The 19,029-nt window shown below is 47.8% G+C and overlaps 1 protein-coding gene across 5 annotated transcripts in view; it reads left to right on the top strand.

Annotated features, from left to right (window-relative positions):
• Positions 1-19,029, top strand: part of AGAP1 (ArfGAP with GTPase domain, ankyrin repeat and PH domain 1) — a 402,392-nt gene that overhangs the window by 343,442 nt on the left and 39,921 nt on the right. For 3 of the 5 annotated variants that reach the window (XM_088467751.1, XM_088467750.1, XM_088467748.1), the window contains 2 exons: positions 11,387-11,548; positions 18,613-18,687. In XM_088467751.1, coding sequence (XP_088323877.1) covers positions 11,387-11,548; positions 18,613-18,687 — 237 coding nt within the window. The remainder of the gene's footprint in view (positions 1-11,386; positions 11,549-18,612; positions 18,688-19,029) is intronic. The other 2 variants (XM_088467753.1, XM_088467749.1) reach the window with 1 other exon arrangement.

The following is a 19,029-nucleotide window of genomic DNA, read 5'->3' as shown; positions in this document are numbered from 1 at the left end:
TATGTAACCTCTCCTATTCACCCACCACTCACACCAATGTCACTGTGTGCCCTGTGCACAGACTGCTATGTAGCCTATCCTATTCACCTACCACTCACACCAATGTCACTGTGTGCCCTGTGCACAGATTGCTATGTAACCTATTATATTCACCCACCACTCACACCAATGCCACTGTGTGCCATGTGCACACACTGCTATGTAGCCTCTCCTATTCACCCACCACTCACACCAATGTCCCTGTGTGCCCTGTGCACAGACTGCTATGTAGCTTATCCTATTCACCCACCACTCACACCAATGTCACTGTGTAGCCTGTGCACAGACTGCTATGTAACCTCCTCCTATTCACCCACCACTCACACCAATGTCACTGTGTGCCCTGTGCACAGACTGCTATGTAACCTCCTCCTATTCATCCACCACTCACACCTATGTCACTGTGTGCCCTGTGCACACACTGCTCTGTAGCCTATCCTATTCACCCACCTGTCACACCAATGTCCCTGTGTGCCCTGTGCACAGACTGCTATGTAGCTTACCCTATTCACCCACCACTCACACCAATGTCACTGTGTGCCCTGTGCACAGACTGCTATGTAACCTATCCTATTCACCCCACCAATCACACCAATGTCACTGTGTAGCCTGTGCACAGACTGCTATATAACCTCTCCTATTCACCCACCACTCACACCTATGTCACTGTGTGCCCTGTGCACACACTGCTCTGTAGCCTATCCTATTCACCCACCACTCACACCAATGTCACTGTGTGCCCTGTGCACAGACTGCTATGTAACCTATCCTATTCACCCCACCAATCACACCAATGTCACTGTGTAGCCTGTGCACACACTGCTATGTAGCCTCTCCTATTCACCCACCACTCACACCAATGTCCCTGTGTGCCCTGTGCACAGACTGCTATGTAGCTTATCCTATTCACCCACCACTCACACCAATGTCACTGTGTAGCCTGTGCACAGACTGCTATGTAACCTCCTCCTATTCACCCACCACTCACACCAATGTCACTGTGTGCCCTGTGCACAGACTGCTATGTAACCTCCTCCTATTCACCCACCACTCACACCTATGTCACTGTGTGCCCTGTGCACACACTGCTCTGTAGCCTATCCTATTCACCCACCTCTCACACCAATGTCCCTGTGCGCCCTGTGCACAGACTGCTCTGTAGCTTATCCTATTCACCCACCACTCACACCAATTTCACTGTGTGCCCTGTGCACAGACTATGTATCCTATCCTATTCACCCACCACTCACACCAATGTCACTGTGTAGCCTGTGCACAGACTGCTATGCAACCTCCTCCTATTCACCCACCACTCACACCAATGTCACTGTGTGCCCTGTGCACAGACTGCTATGTAACCTATCCTATTCACCCACCACTCACATCAATGTCACTGTGTGCCCTGTGCACAGACTGCTATGTAACCTCCTCCTATTCACCCACCACTCACCCCAATGTCACTGTGTGCCATGTGTACACACTATGTAACCTATCCTATTCACCCACCAATATCACTGTGTGCCCTGTGCACAGACTGCTATGTAACCTATCCTATTCACCCCACCAATCACACCAATGTCACTGTGTAGCCTGTGCACAGACTACTATGTAACCTCTCCTATTCACCCACCACTCACACCAATGTCACTGTGTAGCCTGTGCATAGACTGCTATGTAACCTATCCTATTCACCCACCACTCACACCAATGTCACTGTGTGCCCTGTGCACAGACTGCTATGTAGCATTATACTATTCATCCACCACTCACACCAATGTCACTGTGTGCCCTGTGCACAGACTGCTATGTAACCTCCTCCTATTCACCCACCTCTCACACCTATGTCACTGTGTAGCCTGTGCACAGACTGCTATGTAGCCTTATCCTATTCACCCACCACTCACACCAATGTCACTGTGTGCCCTGTGCACAGACTGCTATGTAACCTCTCCTATTCGCCCACCACTCACACCAATGTCACTGTGTGCCCTGTGCACAGACTGCTATGTAACCTATCCTATTCACCCACCACTCACACCAATGTCACTGTGTAGCCTGTGCACAGACTGCTATGTAGCCTTATCCTATTCAAGTGTATATACATATATATATATATATATAAATAATATATATACGTACACACATACACACTATATGAAAGCCTGTCTGTCTGTCCTTTATGCACGTCTAGAGTTTTGGACCTAGCTCCGCCAAATTTGGCATAGTGGTGTAGTTTGACCAAGATTAGGTCTGTGCCTAGGTTTGGACTTAGTCAGGGCCACACAATGTCACGCAATCCCTAAAAAAATGGGGACACTCTTAAATTACATAGGTTGTGGGGCTGGCTCCAATGGAAATCAGCAGTCTTCCAAAAACCTGTGTGAAAGCTACAAAAGTGTGTGTTTGCATGCAAGGGCGGGCGTAAGTAGAACTTTCAGGGCCACATAGCAAGATCTTAAAAGAGCCACCCCACAAAGGTAAAAAAAACAAATACATTTGCCCTCACAAAGAGCCCATTCATGTTATACCACACAGTAGTACCCCTTATACACATTATGCCACACTGTAGTAGTGCCCCTTATACATTATGACACAGTAATACCCCTTACACTACACAGTAATGCCCCTTGCATATTATGCCACATAGTAGTAATACCCCATATAACACATTATTCCACACAATAATATTGCCCCTTTCAGATTATGCCACACACTAATGTCCCTTACAGCATTATGCCACACAGAAATGCCCCTTTTTGCCCCCACATCCCAAGTCCCTCCAGCAGCCTCTTGCCTCCCCCTGTGTGCCATCAGCAACCAGCAGGTGTGTATTTTGTGCTGCACCACCATTTAGTTGAAGCTGGCGCAGCGGCAACCATGGACAGAGACCGTGCCTGTGCAATTTGAATCTGGCGCCTGTTGCGGACCAGTCGGAGATCGTGGAACAGCAGCCAATCAGGAGCCATCACTGCAGATTGGCTGCTGGTCCGCCAGCTCTGACCGGCGCACTGGCTCTTCACCTTCTAATCAGCTGGAGGGCCGGCACCAAATCAACACCACCCCCACCCACCCCTCCCCTCCTTCTCGACGGCCCAGACTTGTGTGCGTGACTGGGTACAGGGGGAGCCTGGGCACCATAATCGCCACACACCTTGCACCCACGTTACTTACGCCATTGTTTGCTGTGGGTTTTTTTCAGGATAAATAGAATGGAATTATAGACAAGGACGATGTCAACAAAGGCTGCAGGCGTACTTCAGGGTTCAGTCTTCAACCCGGGCAACGCTGAGCATCCCAGCTAGTATATATGTATATAATGTGTATGTATATATGCGTCACAAACAGTGAAAACATGATAGAAAGCAAGTGTTATTCTGCAAAGTAAATGCTCTTGATGAATTTAAGGTGTATAAAAATGCCTACAAGTAGATATTTGTCATTTTTAGCTACTTTTAAATATGTGTTAAAAAAAAAAAAAAATGACCACCAGCAAGCTTAAACACACCTGTCCCATTCATACACCCCATTATACCTGTCCCATTCATGCAGCACCCCCTTATACCTGTCCCATTCATGCAGCACCCCCTTATACCTGTCCCATTCATGCAGCACCCCCTTATACCTGTCCCATTCATGCAGCACCCCCTTATACCTGTCCCATTCATGCAGCACCCCCTTATACCTGTCCCATTCATGCAGCACCCCCTTATACCTGTCTCATTCATGCAGCACCCCCTTATACTTGTCCCATTCATGCAGCTCCCCATTATACTTGTCCCATTCAGGCAGCTCCCCCTTATACTTGTCCCATTCAGGCAGCACCCCCTTATACCTGTCCCATTCAGGCAGCACCCCCTTATACCTGTCCCATTCATGCTGCACCCCCTTATATTCCCGTCCTACATCTTGCAACCCATTGTTCTGCGTTTTTGCAGAATATCACCCCATATATAACATGTCGTTATTGGCCAAATGAAGCTTATTAAAAACTTCTAAGTGCATAATTAATCACTAGGGAGGGTGTCCCAGTGGTTCTGAACAAAGGGGGTCATTCAGACCCGCTCTTGAGCGCAGGACGCTCGCAAGCAGGTCGATGTTCCCCCACTGCGCATGCGCACGACGGAGGGAGCTCCGTCGTGCGCATGCGCAAGACCCGGCAAGCGATGGGCTCTCCATCGGTTCGGGTCCCGCACCAAAGGGGGCGTGCTGTCGATGTTTATTGACAGCACGCCCCCTTTGGTGGGCGTGCCTGCCAGACGGAGGCGTTCCCATGGGAACGCCTACCGTCTGAAGCCTGCCCCACTGACATCACTAGTGATGTCAGTGGGAGTGATTTTGGCTCTGATAGAGCCAAAATCACTCCAGGGCTTGCGGCAGCGAGACCCTACCGCAGAGTCTCCGTCGCAAGCCCGATGGTCGCGATGGTCAAGACCATCGCGACTATCATCATGGACGCTCGCATATGCTGTGGGTGGTCACCCACAGCTATGCGAGCGGCCAGGAGGCCGCTCCATTTTCATGGAGGAGGGCCCTGATTCAGAGCGAGCGCTCTGGTCAGAGCGTTCGGCTCTGAATCAGGCCCAAAGTCCCCACATATGTACCACTAAAAGTATGGATTTCCCCCAACTTTTCACCTGTTCAGGTGGAGAATTTACGCACGTTAACTTGCGCTCTAATTGGATTGCTTTAAATTTGCAACACCCGTAAAAAGGCACATTTACCGACGCCAATGGGATATCACGGCTGATGGATTTCAGCCCTAAGTTGCAATGCGATGTGACTAGGACGCATCGGCAGACTCTAGTAAATAATATGATATGCAACACTTGTATATCTGTGTACAGGGCCGTAGCTAGGGTGGTGCGGCCGGTGCCATCGCACATAGCACCACAGGTCAGGGGGCGCTGTTTGGGCCTGTCAAATATCTGTTTATTATCATTCTTGCTTGTAGATTCCTCTTATTTCATCCCCAACATCTCCTGGCCTCTCCTATCTCTTCCCTGGCTCTTCCCCATGAAGCCATGGCCCTTTTTGGATGCATTATGTCCCTTTGAAAAATGAGGGGGGCGCCAATGCTCTTTCTGGCACAGGGCACCAAAATGTCTTGTTACAGCTCTGTCTATGTCGTATATCAAATTAATCAGCACAGTCTGCTGCTGCGTCCTAGTCACAGCGCATTGTGACTTAGACTAAAACAGACGCCCGTCGCTAGCAGAGTTGCAGTAGACCTGGCGGCTCACTCACAACAGGCATGTCGTGCTGCGTGGGGTATTGAGGATTGATATAGGAGGACACATCTATTGCAGTTGATACCTATGAGTTGAGGGTTGAAAACCTCATTGTCAATCATTTTGAACTAGCTTGTTCCTTTGTGAACCCAAACGGATACAGTAGGTCAGTATTTTTGAGAGCTATGCTCTCCCCAGGAAATTTTTCCAGCTGGGTTGGGCAGTCTAACATTTTGCAGTAATAATAAAAAAAATGGGATTGAGGTGCTTAGTGCCTACTTGCTGGCTAGACTGGGCACTCTTTTATACCCTAAAACCTTTGGAGGTTATTGCCAGAAATTTGGAAGAATACATTTGTGCAGCTCTGAGGTGTGCAGTAGCGCAGATGAGGTGTTTTTTTTTGTTTTCTCTGCTTCAGTTTTGTGTCAGCACAACTTCATCTTAGTCCCTAAATAATTGGGGTAACTAGCTACCAGGTATATTGTGGATGATTGTACAGAAATTCTGTGAGAGGACAAAGTAATTCCAATCCACCACCGATTTAACCTTTATTCGCACTTGATGTTCTGAAATGTCTTTAACAATAGAGGTATGAGGTATGGAGAGCACGTCTGCACCCTCTGACTCTCTACCTGTTGCTCTAATGCTACATCACACTGAGTTGGAGGGATTTATTTAGGAGTGGGACAGACGGTAAGTAGGAGGGATCAAATGAGGGGTGAGAACTGGTGTCTGTTGCCGTGGGTTGAAGATGGGAGCCCGGCACTCGGATGCTGGCTCTCAAAAGACCAACAGCGGCATCCCGATGCTGAGAATCCCGACAGGGGAAACATAAGTACCCTTACCTTCCCTCCTTCACCCCCTAACCCTCCTGCTCTGCATCCTAACCCTCCCCCTTAGTGCCTAACCCCCCCTGTCCGTAGCCTAACCCTAACCTCCTGCAGCCTAAACCGAGCACCCCCCTGTAACTAAGAGCTAAAGGCTCCCTCTGTACTTACCATCAGAATGCCGGCTGTCGAGATCCCGGCTTCAGCATCTCCCCTCATGTCAGGATTCCGGCGCCCGTGTCCTGTCCGTGGTTCGGGATTCCGGCACCGGGATTTTGTCAGATGGCATCCCGATGGTCGGCAATTTAACTACATCCCGTTGCCATAATGGTATGCAGTCATTATATTGATAATCACAATATTGACAGTCAAATGATGACACCATAATGTTAACTGTCACAATGTCGACACCTTCAAAATGTCAACGCTGTCAAAATGTTGATGATACTTAAAAATTTCAACAATAGAAATGTTAGAGTTTGGCTGAAAATTGGGTGTCGACATTTGCCTCCATCAACATATTTCATGCCAACATTGTGGTTGTCTGTCGACCTTTTGTACCTGTTGACATTATGCTGCCTAGATAATGAATGTCAACAAAACAGACGGAACCCACAAGCAGGGGCGTATCTACCCATTGGCCAGGATGGTACTCGCCAGGGGCGCCAGCCAAATGGGGGGCGCCGGCTAATGGGGGGGGCGCCGTCCAGCAGTGCCACCAGCAGCCAATGGGTGGACTACCCAAGGGGCTTGAACTAGCCCCGCTAGTCCCCCGGGCCCCACAAGTGTAGGGCAGACCGCATTGAGAGCGGTCTACTCTACACAGTAACAAACAGACAGCTGCCAGCGGCGGCTGTGTGTTTGTTATAGCAGCCAGCTAATGAGAAACAGACAGACTCTCATTGGCTGCTGCGTCCACGGAGGGAGCTGGCTGGCGCTCACTCATGAGCTCCGCCTTCCTGCTCCCCCCGCAGCGGGTGATGGGAGAGAAGTCATGATGTCTCTCCCATCCCATAGTGCAGAGCGAGAGCGGGCCCGGAGGAGTGGACAGCAGCGGTCATCAGCACGAGGGATCAGGTAAGTTGCTTTTTTTTTGTGTGTGTTTTTTTTTTCTTGCACAGCACAGGGGGGTAGTATGGCTACTAGGGGACACTGTATAGGTGGTGGCCGCTACTGGGGGCACGTTATCGGGGGGATGGACGCTACTGGGTGCACTGTATTGTGGGGGCCACTACTGGGGGCACGTTATGGGGGGGATGGCCGCTACTGGGAGCACTGCATAGGGGGAACTACTACTGGGGGCACTGGATAGGGGGAACTACTACTGGGGGCACTGCATAGGGGGGACTACTACTGGGAGCACTGCATAGAGGGAACTACTACTGGGGGCACTGCTTAGGGGGGACTACTACTGGGGGCACTGCATAGGGGGGACTACTACTGGGGGCACTGCATAGGGGGGACTACTACTGGGGGCACTGCATAGGGGGGACTACTACTGGGGGCACTGCATAGGGGGGACTACTACTGGGGGCCACTGCATAGGGGGGACTACTACTGGGGGCACTGCATAGGGTTGGACTACTACTGGGGGCACTGCATAGGGTGGACTACTACTGGGGCCACTGCATAGGGTGGACTACTACTGGGGCCACTGCATAGGGTGGACTACTACTGGAGGCACTGCATAGGGGGGGGGACTACTACTGGGGCCACTGCATAGGGTGGACTACTACTGGGGGCACTGCATAGGGTTGGACTACTACTGGGGGCACTGCATAGGGTGGACTACTACTGGGGGCACTGCATAGGGGGGACTACTACTGGGGCCACTGCATAGGGGGGGACTACTACTGGGGCCACTGCATAGGGGGGACTACTACTGGGGCCACTGCATAGGGTGGACTACTACTGGGGCCACTGCATAGGGTGGACTACTACTGGGGCCACTGCATAGGGTGGACTACTACTGGAGGCACTGCATAGGGTGGACTACTACTGGGGCCACTGCATAGGGTGGACTACTACTGGGGGCACTGCATAGGGTGGACTACTACTGGGGGCACTGCATAGGGTGGACTACTACTGGGGGCACTGCATAGGGTTGGACTACTACTGGGGGCACTGCATAGGGTTGGACTACTACTGGGGGCACTGCATAGGGTTGGACTACTACTGGGGGCACTGCATAGGGTTGGACTACTACTGGGGGCACTGCACAGGGTGGACTACTACTGGGGGCACTGCACAGGGTGGACTACTACTGGGGGCACTGCACAGGGTGGACTACTACTGGGGGTACTGCACAGGGGGGACTACTACTGGGGGGCACTGCACAGGGTGGACTACTACTGGGGGGCACTGCACAGGGTGGACTACTACTGGGGGCACTGCACAGGGTGGACTACTACTGGGGGTACTGCACAGGGGGGACTACTACTGGGGCACTGCACGGGGTGGACTACTACTGGGGGCACTGCACGGGGTGGACTACTACTGGGGCCACTGCACGGGGTGGACTACTACTGGGGGCTCTGCATAGGGTTGGACTACTACTGGGGGGCACTGCATAGGGGGGACTACTACTGGGGGCACTGCATAGGGGGGACTACTACTGGGGGCACTGCATAGGGGGGACTACTACTGGGGGCACTTCCTGAAATTATGGGGGGAGGGGAGCGCCAGTCCATTACCTTGCCGGGGGCGCTCGGATCCCATGATACATCCCTGCCCACAAGGCGAAGAAAAGTAGATATATTGTAAAATGACAGCACAGAAATGACTAGAACACTTTGGGTGCTGGAAAAAGGTTTGGACCCAGGTCTGCAATTAATTGGGGCAATTTGGCATTTTGCAGATGATGTCCCAGAGAATCGCCAATGTTCACCAATTGCAGATCCCGTTCAAAAAGTGATCGGAATCGTTCAATATGGTTCTCCAACAGTGATCAATCGGGCTATAGATTGCTAGTGTATGGAGACGATCAGCTGATTTACCAACAATTACTAGTAGAATGATTAGCCTTTCAAGATTGGCAGATGGGTGATCTCCAAATCATTAAAAATATCTGTAATGTATGGATGCAGATTGGTGGATTGCGGAATCTTTAAAATGGACACACACACACACACACACACAAAATCTGTGATTTTTTTATTTGAGATTACTGTTGTTTGGGCCCCCTAAGATAATCACCCGAGTGCAGAGTTTCCCAAACTCCACCATTACAGTCCAGGTTTTCAGAATATCCATGCTTGAGCGCAGGTAACTTAATTAGCACCTCAGTCAATTTGATTTAACCATTTGGACTCTAGCATGGATATCCTTAAAACCTGGACTGTAATGGCGGAGTTTGGGAAACTCTGCCCGAGTGGGTAGGTGACTGCCTTACCAAGCATTCTGATGTTGTGATTGGCTACAGGTTGTTCTGGCCCCGCCCACTCCAAAACTTCGGACAAGCAGTAATTGAAGCTTCAGTACAGTTGCACAGACCATAGGGAAATACATCTTCAACCTGGTAGCAGGATTACTTTCACCAAGTGCAGACACCACCATCATTTTCGGCATGTTGATACTGTACAGCAATATACTTTGCACTGGGCACAGTTCCTAGCATGGCTACCTCATTGCAGTGGGGTGTTAGGACTCCATTCTGATATAGAGAGCGATTTGCATGGGTGATGATAATACTAATGAATACATATTATTGCAGTTTCTGTAGCCTGAAAGGACACACAATATAGAGAGCCTGAAACCTGCAATGGAATCCTTCGCTTATGATGCATTGGATGATTGGGGTATTTTGCCCGTGCCGGGTGTGACGCAGCCTATAAGGGGGTTTGGCAGAACGATATGTGTTCTCCTGTCAGCTGAGATAAGTTGCCACATATTCCACTTGCGCGGAAGCTAAAGGAACGGTACAATAAGTTATGCGTGTCCTTGAGCGCAGGCCGGTGACGGCAGTGATCACTCGGAGGGTTTATTTCCCTGTACGGGATTTATGAGAATGTTATATTATTCTTGCTCATCGCCAAGCTGCTGCCCACAGCGGAGGGGAATATTTTTGGAAAGGGTGGGACAGGTTCTCACAATGGCAATAAAATAGGATGGAGGGTGTGAGATGATATCTCCATAAAAAAAAAAAAGTGCAGCGGCAGAGACTGGATGGACCAAGTATCTCTCTCCCATCCCCTCCCTCTCTGCCTCCTTTATATGTCTGTCCGCCAGCTTTTCCTTGTTGCTTTCTGTTCATCGCTCATTGTTTTATGAGCAAGCTGTTCCATTCTTCTGTGTCCGTTGTGTGTCGGACACATTCCGTGTCCCCCTTACTCTTCCCTGCAAAAATCAGTCTAATCTTTAGATCTCTTTCATCTTATTGTCAGATCTAATAAGGATGGAACTGCCAATATGCAAGTAGAATGTATTGGTTCTACCTATCCGCCTGCATCAAACTAGTAGTTCTGGGGGCACAGTTGGGCAGATGTGAAGTTGGGGGTTGGGAGGAGTACTCCCAAGTAGTGCTATTTTTGTAAATAACTTCTGTTTTAATAAAAAATATATATATATATTTTTTTTTTAATCAAGATATCAGACAGTGAGAGTTGTTAGGAAGCCACAATACATGTGATGGATAAATGCACAATAGCTTGTTGGTTATTGTCCCTTTGTACCTTTCTCATATATTTTTTGCCGCGGTGGTCAACCCGCTCTTGCAGACAAATAGTCCCAAAAGGTGTCATTGAAGGGCAAGGAGACACATCAATCTCATAGGTTGGCAGCAAGAGGAATCTGTACCAATAGAAACATCAGGCTCCTTGGTTTAGTGGATCACTGATCCATCTGTAGAGTCGGATGTGGGAAGATGCCAAAGGACAAGAAAAAACACAACTAAAACAATTTAACCTATCCTAGAACTAATGCTATATTATAATGAAATGGTTACAGCAGTTTATAGAACATCTCCAGTGGCCCCAAAGCTGTAGGAGTCCAACAACACTTATTTTATAGGATTTATTCTTCGTGTATATTCTGGGACATTTTCGCTACATTTAGCCCACCTCCCCTAACCTTAATAGCTGGTGTCTCGGACGTTCTCCTCTACACTGTCCTGCCTGCTCTCCATTGTCCTCTCGCTGCATGCAAGTGGTGTACTTTTAGAACAGCTCCCAGCATACTTTGGGCCAGGAGCTTTGCATATCAGGGTACAATACGTAGTTCAGGTTGCCTTGGGCAGCGTGCCCTAGCTGACGGTGCCAGTGTTTCAGTGCTCTTTTGCTTGTCTTTACATTGCAGACACTGGCTTGGGTGACTCTGTGTGTTCCAGTCCCAGCATCTCCAGTACCACCAGTCCCAAACTGGATCCACCGCCATCTCCACATGCCAACCGTAAGAAACACCGCCGGAAGAAGAGTACTAGCAACTTCAAGGCTGACGGGCTCTCCAGCACGGCTGAAGGTCAGACTCCCCCCACTTCTTCTGCTCGACTTCATGTTTGTGACCAGTATATGTCTTTATGCTCATTCATCAAACGTTGATCTAGTATAGAATAGAGGTGCCTACTGGAACCCAGTAATTGAGATCACAGTTACTTCTAGTTGGTGTACTGCAAAGCTATTCTGCATGCAGTCATATTGTGCCACCAATACCTCTCCCCCCTATTCCAGTATGGTTACTGGTGCATTAACGCCAGCTATTCTACCACCTTTATCCACCCTGATTAGAAGAGTTTACGCTATTCATAGTTATCCCTTCCTTTAGTTAGTTATCTGTGATTTATGTCCTCATCACAAGCTGTATTTCTTTATACTTGTATTGCTAGTTTGCTACTAGATATACATTACCTTCCACATATAATATATAGGCATGTACTGTATCATCTATCTCTCTCTCTCTGTACATGTTCCCCGCGGTGTAGCCCAAGTATAATATCGACTTCTCCACCAGTCATTTCTCTCCGATGCCTTTTAGATCTGGTTATGTTTTCGGCTTTTATAATGTGCATATCACATTATTTTACCCTTTTCCGCAGTGATACATCACATATTATAGTCCGTAGTTTGACTTGAAAGCAACCGTATTTCCAGAGTAATGCCTAAAGTGACATCTAATGCTGGGCACCCAGCCGCTCTATCGTGCCATGGGACCCAGCGGGGGTACCGGTATCAGCAAGTGCATACACTCTTCTCGATGCCGGGAGCAACGGTGCGACAGCGGGGGCCATGCTGTATTAAGCAGCATGGCCCTCGCGGACGATGTCGCCTGTTGTACTATATTTGTATGCAGGTCCAATGGTCGATGTCGCTGGCGATGCACGGGAGCGCGCATCAGACGACTTATCGTCTAGTGTGTAGCCGGCATAAGGCTACGCAAACTGGTATCGCCTAAACTATTTGCCAATATACTTTAGATTAAAGCTGCCTGTAGCCTGAGCCTTGACCAAAGTCATCTATATGAACATCATCACTGTTTATTTGTAAGGTACCAAAGAACTACAGTGCCCGGCAGGAATCATACCATTGCACGTAAGACAAAGGTTAGAGAGGGAAATGCTCCTCAGAGCTTACATGCTAGAGGGATGAGACAAAAGGAGTTAGTGGCATGGGTTGGGCAATGACACTGGAGCATGCGGAGGCAGTAGAATCAGGTAAGTGTATATAGGTTATAGTGAAGAGGCAAGATGCGAGAGCTTGGATGAATGATTGAAGGTTGGGGGAATTTCTGGCAAGTTTAGGAGGTTCCATAAGTGGGAAGCAGAATGGGAGCGGTAGTAATAGGTAGTTGTCAGAGGCAGAATGAAAAGGGTGAGTGGAGCTGGTTGAGGTGTTTGAAGGTGAGGATGAGAAGCTTGAACTGAGTTTTGGAGGAAATGGGGAGCCAATACAAAAATTTGCAGAGTGGCGTAGGAGTGGAAAAACCAGACAGTTGGGGGTAAATTTACTAAAGTGAGAGTTATTATAAGTGGAGATGTTGCCCATAGCAACCAATCAGATTCTGCATAACTTTAAACTAACACCTGCTAGAAGATAATAGCTAGAATTTGATTGGTTGCTATGGGCAACATCTCCACTTCTATAAACTCTCACTTTAGTCAATTTACCCCTAGGAAGTCGATCTATTCAAGGTTCGAGTTAATAAGATAATGGATTAGAGCAGAGGTGGGGAACCTTTTTTTTCTGCTGAGAGCCATTTTGATATATACCGTGCAACATTATTCGCGGGCCGTGTGACATCATACAGGGGTGGGATCCCATTTGCTGGTGATTACAGCAATGCCCAGAGCATCCTGAGAATGCTCCGCGGAGCTGTAAGGGCAGCGGTGTGACCGTCTGAAGCGTCCTAAGGACGCCCCAGGTGGCACTGCTGCATAGATTCTGGCTGCAAGGTGCCATTCTAGGTACCCTGCTAGCCAGATAAGGCTAGCAGAAAAAAGCTCCAAGGGCCAGACCAAATGATTCCGCGGGCCTTATATGGCCCCCAGGCCTGAGGTTCCCCATCCCTGGATTAGAGTAATGTCCTGAGTGAGAAAGAGGAGTATTTAGGCAGGGTTTCAGAGTAGGAGGTGCCAATGGAGCGAATGTATGCAGTGATGCCTTACACAGAGTTCAGGATGACATCCAGAGAAAAGGATTGGGCAAAAGGGTAGATACACATTGTCCACCATGAGGCAGGCTAAGGGACACGTAGAAATATTGGCCTGAGACGCCCTAGTAGCTTTGGGTGCTGAAAGCATGAGCAATAATTGTCAAGATTATTAACCAAAACATGATGTGGAATGATAACCAGGTAAGCTACTACAGAGCCTCTTGGCTACTTGAAATTAACCTTATGAAGCTTTCTGTAGCTTTAGGATGGGTAAGCTTAGGGTATCAAGGTGGATATGGTAGAGTGACATTTGGGATAATAAAAAGGGAGAATGGTCAAAGGTGGAGATGTAGATTTGTGTCTCATCGGTGTAGATATGGTGGTGGAGGCAAAGGAACATATTAGTGTACTGAGAAACCCCAGCAGATAGAGCAGATGAAAGAGTGAACCAGGAGGGAACTCTACTTTACCAAAGCCTTTAGGGAGGTCAAGAAGAATGAGTAGGGATACTTCGACTTGAGTGGATCGGTCACCTTAGAGCATATTTTGCTGTGGTTTTTAGAGGGCAGAAGTCCAGTTGCGAATAGTTGAGGAGAGAATGAGCAGAGAGAAACTGGGCGGGTGTATGTAATCCGCTTGGAAGAAAAGGAGAGTAATGGGGGCAATAGCTGGAGTGAGAGGTACAGGCAAAGATGTGTCCAGTTTTAACCATGTACATGGGTGACCACATTGGATGGATGGAGTCTCTCACTGCTACGGCCAAGTGACCAGATGAGTAAACGACCTATTATTGCGATCAGACGATATTGCAAACACAAGCATTCTTCTGGACACAGTTACTAAATTGCTCAGGATTGACGTTCTTTCTTTGCACATTCATAAATAATTAGGCCTATAATTTAAAACATAAAGTACAATAAAAGTCTGCAGTGATCCTCTATTTTGCAGTAGGCAGTATGTTATTGCTTTCTAAACCTGAGTGTACTTAGAGACCGTTAAGCTGACGACATGATTCATCACAGTTCATAAAAAGCATCACTTTTATACATAAAATAAACTCCATTCTTTATAAACACATACATAGACCAATACATCGATGACTGCTGGATTTGTCACACAAATATTCGCTGGCATCCTTCCTGCTTGGGACAGCACATCTGCAGAGGCTCCAGTGCTTCATTGATCACAGTTCCTCATTTAACTTAGAGCCCTCTAATTAACCCTTTGAAATGTGATCCTCGTCAGACCTCTGTGCCCATAGGATGTGCAGAGTCCCATGTCCCTAATGCTTCTGCACCTGGACAGTCGGTGTGGCCCCTCCGCGCACCTGTACAGGATCATACACTGAGCAAGGAGATCACTGGAATACTAGTGTGATACTCATTGATTTCTGTGTTCTTAGGTGCCACCGTGAACTGCTCCATAACTGAGTATGCAATTAAATGTTACAGAATACAGAGCCTGTAATTCAAGGATGTCAACTCCATCTTTAAAGGGCCAAAATGTTTTGTGCTTTTACACAAGTGGCATAAACAAAATGAATGAACCAATGACCTCTAAATCTATATAAAAGCAGGAATATTCTTTTAAAATCTGCACTTGTTCAACAATGTTTAACATAGTTGCACTGCCCTAGTATATCTCTATCCTACACAAAGGTGTCTTACATCTATTGTGCACCAGCCAGCATGTCTATCCGTATTATACACAGAGCAGAGTGTCTCTCTATTATGCACAGGACTTTGTGTGTCTTTATTTAAGATCAATCAGGGTGCATTTGTATTATGCTGAGAATGTTATGTGTTTCTCTGTCTTGTACAAAGAACAGTGTGAGCATCTTTAAGGTGTGCTTTGCTAAAGGCTGGAATTACCTTTTACACTCATGTAGTTAGTCTCTGTGTATATGTTTTTGCCATCTTTTGTGACAATTACTTATTTTGCGTTTTTAACTTTATGAATAAGTGCAAAATAATTGCATTTATAATGGGCTTTTGCACATATGTGTATTCATGAGTTTGTACTTAAAAGCTGATATCACTCATATATCTAGTATTCGTTGTACCTCTACCCCATCTCTTATATTTTTTGTACCTCCATCCCTATCCTTCGACTTCCCTGTACCCACCTTCGCATCCTTCGACTTCCCTGTACCCACCTTCGCATCCTTCGACTTACTTGTACTCCCCTTCGCATTTAAATTCCTTGTACTCGCCCCACCATCCCTCATCTTTCTTCTACACACACCACTATCATTTGCCTTCCTTGTACCTTCCCCCATCCCTTGCCTTCCTTGTACCTTCCCCCATCCCTTGCCTTCCTTGTACCTTCCCCCATCCTTTGCCTTCCTTGTACCTTCCCCCATCCCTTGCCTTCCTTGTACCTTCCCCCATCCCTTGCCTTCCTTGCAACGCCGCTCCATACCTTGCCTTCATTGTAACTCCTCTCCCTATCTCTCTTTTCTTGCACCTGCCCCTAGCCCTTGACTTCTTTGTACCCATCACCCAACCCTCGACTTCCTTTTACCCGTCTTCCCAACCTCCAAATTTCTTGTCTCCACCCCTCATACCTAACTATTTTAGTTCCTCTGTCCTCCATCCTTTGTATTCCTTGCATCGGTCTTCCCATGTTTCAACTTCCTTATGTGTCTGTGCCACCCATCACTTCTTTTAGCCACCCCTTTTTCTAGCGTTCTTTGTACCTCTACCTTATCTGTTAGTAGCCATATTCCCATTCTTCTACTTTTGTGACTCCAACACATCCCTCATCTTCCCTATACCCTGCCAGCCCTCATCTTCCTTATACCTGCATTCCAAGCCCCCGTCTTCCTTATATCTTCATTCCTCAGCCCTTGTCTTCCTTATATCTTCATTCCTCTGCCCTTGTCTTTATTCCTCCACCTCCCAGCCCTGATATTCTTTATATCTCCAGCCTTAAGGCCTCATTTTGCTTACTCTTCCTTATACCTCCACCCTGCACCACTTTCATTCATTATACCTCTAGCTCCTGTCCCTCCACTTCCATGTAACTGCCACCACCATCCCTTGCCTTCCTTGTACCTCCGCCGCCCATCCCTTACGTTTCTCTGCACCCATCCCTTGTCTTCCTTATAGCACCAACCGCCAGCCCTCATATTTAAGCTTCCGCTCCCCTGCCCTCATCTTCCTTATACCACCCCCCTATGCCTAATCTTCCCTGAAACTGTCCCCTCCTTCCTTGTACCTCCACTACCCTTCCCTCGCTTTCCTGTATCTTTACCCATCCCTCATCTTTCTTGTTCCTGTCTATTGTAATTCGACTTCCTTGTGTTTCCACCCCCCATTGCTTATCTTATTTCTTCCTCTATTTCCCATACCTTATCTTCCTTGTACCTCCAACCTGCAATCTCTTATTTCATTATCCCCATCCCTAGTATTCATAGAACCTTTACCCCAACCCTTTTTTTCTTGTATCTTCACCCCCCCATTGCTCGTTGTCTTTGTGCCTCCGTCCCTACCTCTTGACTTCATTCTACTCCATCCCTCAAACTTCTAGTACCCTCTGTCCCATCCTTTGACCTCCTTATAACCTCCTCTCCGTCCCTCATTTTCATTGTACCTCTGCCCTATCTCTCATCTTCTTTGTACCTGCCTCCATCTCTTGGTTTATTTGTCCCCTCCATCCATCCCTTGAATTCCTTGTGCCCGTCTTCTCATCCTTTTGTCTTCGTCGTGGCTCCGCGTCATTAGTCTAACTTTGCCATTCAGTTCCTTGCACCACCATCTCCATCCCTCGCCTTCCTTTTACCTCCACCCCTACTTCCCCAGTCTTCCTTATACCACCCCCTGTCCCTAGTATTCCTTGTACCTCCATCCCTATCATTTGCCTTCCTTGCACTTCTGCCTCATCTTCCTTATGCCACTCCTCATCCCTAGTATTCCTTCTTCCTCCATCCTATTCATCTTCTTCCTTGTACCCATCTTATCATCCTTCAACGTCTTTATGTCTATACCCCTCACTCCCTTGTTTTCCTTGCCTCCCATCCTTTGTCTTCATTGTACCTCCTCCATCTCTTGAATTCTTTATACCTGCCCCCATAATTCCTTGCACCTTTGCCCCATCCCTGGACTTGCTTGTACCTCCACCACCCCATCGTCTGACGTCCATTTAAAACCCCTCCATTCCTTTAACTACCTTGTATCTCGCCCCAATCCCTTGACTTCCTTGTACCTACCCCCATTCTTCTACTTTCATGTACCTCCGCCCCATCCCTCGGCATACCCTTTCTCTCATCTTTCTTTTAGCTCTCCACCATTCCTACACAGAGTGCTAAACCAGCCATATTATTGGGGTTTATACATTTTTGTCAGTTCTTGGTGTGCAAATGCCCAAACCCCAGTTTTGTTTCATAATGTTCTACATTCTGTAACCGTATTGTGTGCAGGTCAGTAAGATTGAGCAATGCGCGTTACCGGTTTACACCGCAACCAGCAGGTCTGATAAGTGAAGTATTGTGTATTCCCGACTCGCACTTCCAGCATTGCGCCCCGTTACCCTGTAACCAGCAAAGCTGTACTGGCTTATACAACAGCGCGCATACTGTGCCTTCTGAGCAGTGCACATGGCTATAGAGTACACAAGTTGCACATGTACTAGCGTAGTTACATACAGTATATCCATGTGCGTACAGACGTGTGTGTGCTATAGATAAGTTCTAGTGATTAGTACAGGTTATTCAGGAGATAATCATTGATCTCCAAATTCAGATATGAGAGTTGAAGTTGTATCCCTAGTTCTGTGTGTGTGTGTGTGTATGTGTGTGTGTGTGTGTATAGCACTTGTGGGTTCCTTATTACAAAACTCTTGCCTACCCCTAAGCCCCTCTGTCTTTCTGTCCCTCTCTCCGTTCTTTTTCCCCATTTATTTTCTTTCTCTCCTTCCCTTCTGCTCTCTGGATGCAGCTAAACGCAAAGCATGGAAACTAAACCGTGTTGGCAGCCTGCGAAATGTTTACAGCGGCAACGCCAACACAGAAGGTAACACGTGCCCCACACTGAGGCCCCCCTCTGGCCCTGCTCTCTCTGCATGTGCTCCCCCCCCCTCCTCTATTTGCATGTCTCCCCCATTGACTGCACTGCTTCTCCCGTTAGTGTTTTATGTCCTTGTTCTCCTGCTTCTCTCATCCCATTTCCAGGACCTAAGCGTGTGTGGTACAGATTGGCCATATGTAGCCAGTTGCAGCTTCTTTACTTTCAACCCTATTTTTATATATTTTTTCATCTGCTTACTAATGCTTAACATCTGGGTCAAAAGCGCATTGACATAAAAAAGAACATACAATTTGAGTTTTTGAACAGTTATTTAATAGTATTAAAGGG

This window comes from Taudactylus pleione, unplaced genomic scaffold, assembly GCF_031769625.1.
Source record: "Taudactylus pleione unplaced genomic scaffold, aTauple2 ptg000074l, whole genome shotgun sequence".
NCBI classification, from domain to species: Eukaryota; Metazoa; Chordata; class Amphibia; order Anura; family Myobatrachidae; genus Taudactylus; species Taudactylus pleione.
This window is presented reverse-complemented; position numbering and strand designations above follow the sequence as displayed.